The sequence below is a fragment of the Eurypyga helias genome, unplaced genomic scaffold (assembly GCF_000690775.1).
Source record: "Eurypyga helias isolate BGI_N326 unplaced genomic scaffold, ASM69077v1 C15353343, whole genome shotgun sequence".
Classification (NCBI taxonomy): Eukaryota; Metazoa; Chordata; class Aves; order Eurypygiformes; family Eurypygidae; genus Eurypyga; species Eurypyga helias.
In genome coordinates this window covers 1-665 of record NW_010282792.1, presented here as the reverse complement: position 1 = coordinate 665, position 665 = coordinate 1, and the positions used below count along the sequence as shown (strand labels likewise).

The 665-nt window shown below is 56.4% G+C and overlaps 1 protein-coding gene across 1 annotated transcript; it reads right to left on the bottom strand.

The window, feature by feature from the left end:
• Positions 1 to 406: 406 nt before the first annotated feature.
• LOC104515861 (retinol-binding protein 5-like) lies at positions 407 to 585 on the bottom strand (the record flags this gene model as incomplete). The annotated part of the gene is made up of 1 exon (XM_010159993.1): positions 407 to 585. A coding segment is annotated over one exon (179 nt), but the record flags the coding sequence as incomplete, so codon positions are not given.
• Positions 586 to 665: the final 80 nt, after the last annotated feature.

Below are 665 nucleotides of genomic sequence, written 5' to 3'. Positions count from 1 at the left end.
GGCCACGCAGGTTTCCAGAGGCGACACTGACCGTCCCTCTCAGCCGCGTTTGCAAACGCAATCCCTGATCTGGTGGCTCCTTGGGACTGATGCTCTTTGTGGGAAGTGAATGACCCTCTGGCTTTCAAGTGCACCGGAGTACTGCCAAGCGGGCTGACATTCTGTCTTTTCGGGGCTTTGCTCCAGAGGATACTACCCTCCCGATCCCACAGTACTGGGTTTCTGGCCGCACAGCGCCCATTCCCTTCGCTGTGAATGATTTACTCACGGAAGGACTTGCTCCTGGACCTGCAGGGACATGCCAGCTCGGGGCTGGGCTCTCACCTGTTTTGTGAATCAGAAGCTGAGCAAGTCCCCAAATTTCCAGTAACCCTGTCCGCTGTCAAACTGGCTTGGTTTTTCTCACCTGGCACTTCCGTCCATCCACGGGTCCCAGATCTTCCTCAAACTGGACTCCCAGGTCAAAATCCATCACATAGTCCCGCAGGGAGGTGATCGTGCGGATGACCATGTGATCACCTGTGTGGGTGATCTCTTTATCGGGCTTCAGGAGGCAAACCAGTTTTCGCAGGACCACGTTGATATCTGGCGGAAGAGAGGGAGGGGAGACCTGTGGGCGAACCGGCCCCCCTCCTCGAGCAGCATCCCCAAAAAGCATCCCCAAA